At 66.2% G+C, this 219-nt stretch overlaps 1 protein-coding gene across 1 annotated transcript in view; it reads left to right on the plus strand.

Moving 5' to 3' along the window:
- ARID3A (AT-rich interaction domain 3A) overlaps positions 1-219 on the plus strand; it is a gene marked incomplete at its 3' end in the record, with an annotated part of 15,998 nt that overhangs the window by 14,475 nt on the left and 1,304 nt on the right. The window contains exon 6 of the mRNA XM_017743809.1: positions 1-185. Within this exon, the coding sequence (XP_017599298.1) occupies positions 1-185 (185 nt within the window). The remainder of the gene's footprint in view (positions 186-219) is intronic.

Consider the following 219-nt stretch of genomic DNA (forward strand, 5'->3'; position numbering starts at 1 on the left):
GGACCCCCGTGAACCGGATCCCCATCATGGCCAAGCAGGTGCTGGACCTGTACATGCTGTACACGCTGGTGACCGAGAAGGGGGGTCTGGTGGAGGTCATCAACAAGAAGCTGTGGCGGGAGATCACCAAGGGGCTGAGCCTGCCCACCTCCATCACCAGCGCGGCCTTCACCCTGCGCACCCAGTGAGCGGGGGCTCGGAGGGGAGGGGAGAGGGGCG

This window comes from Corvus brachyrhynchos, unplaced genomic scaffold, assembly GCF_000691975.1.
Source record: "Corvus brachyrhynchos isolate BGI_N302 unplaced genomic scaffold, ASM69197v1 scaffold219, whole genome shotgun sequence".
NCBI classification, from domain to species: Eukaryota; Metazoa; Chordata; class Aves; order Passeriformes; family Corvidae; genus Corvus; species Corvus brachyrhynchos.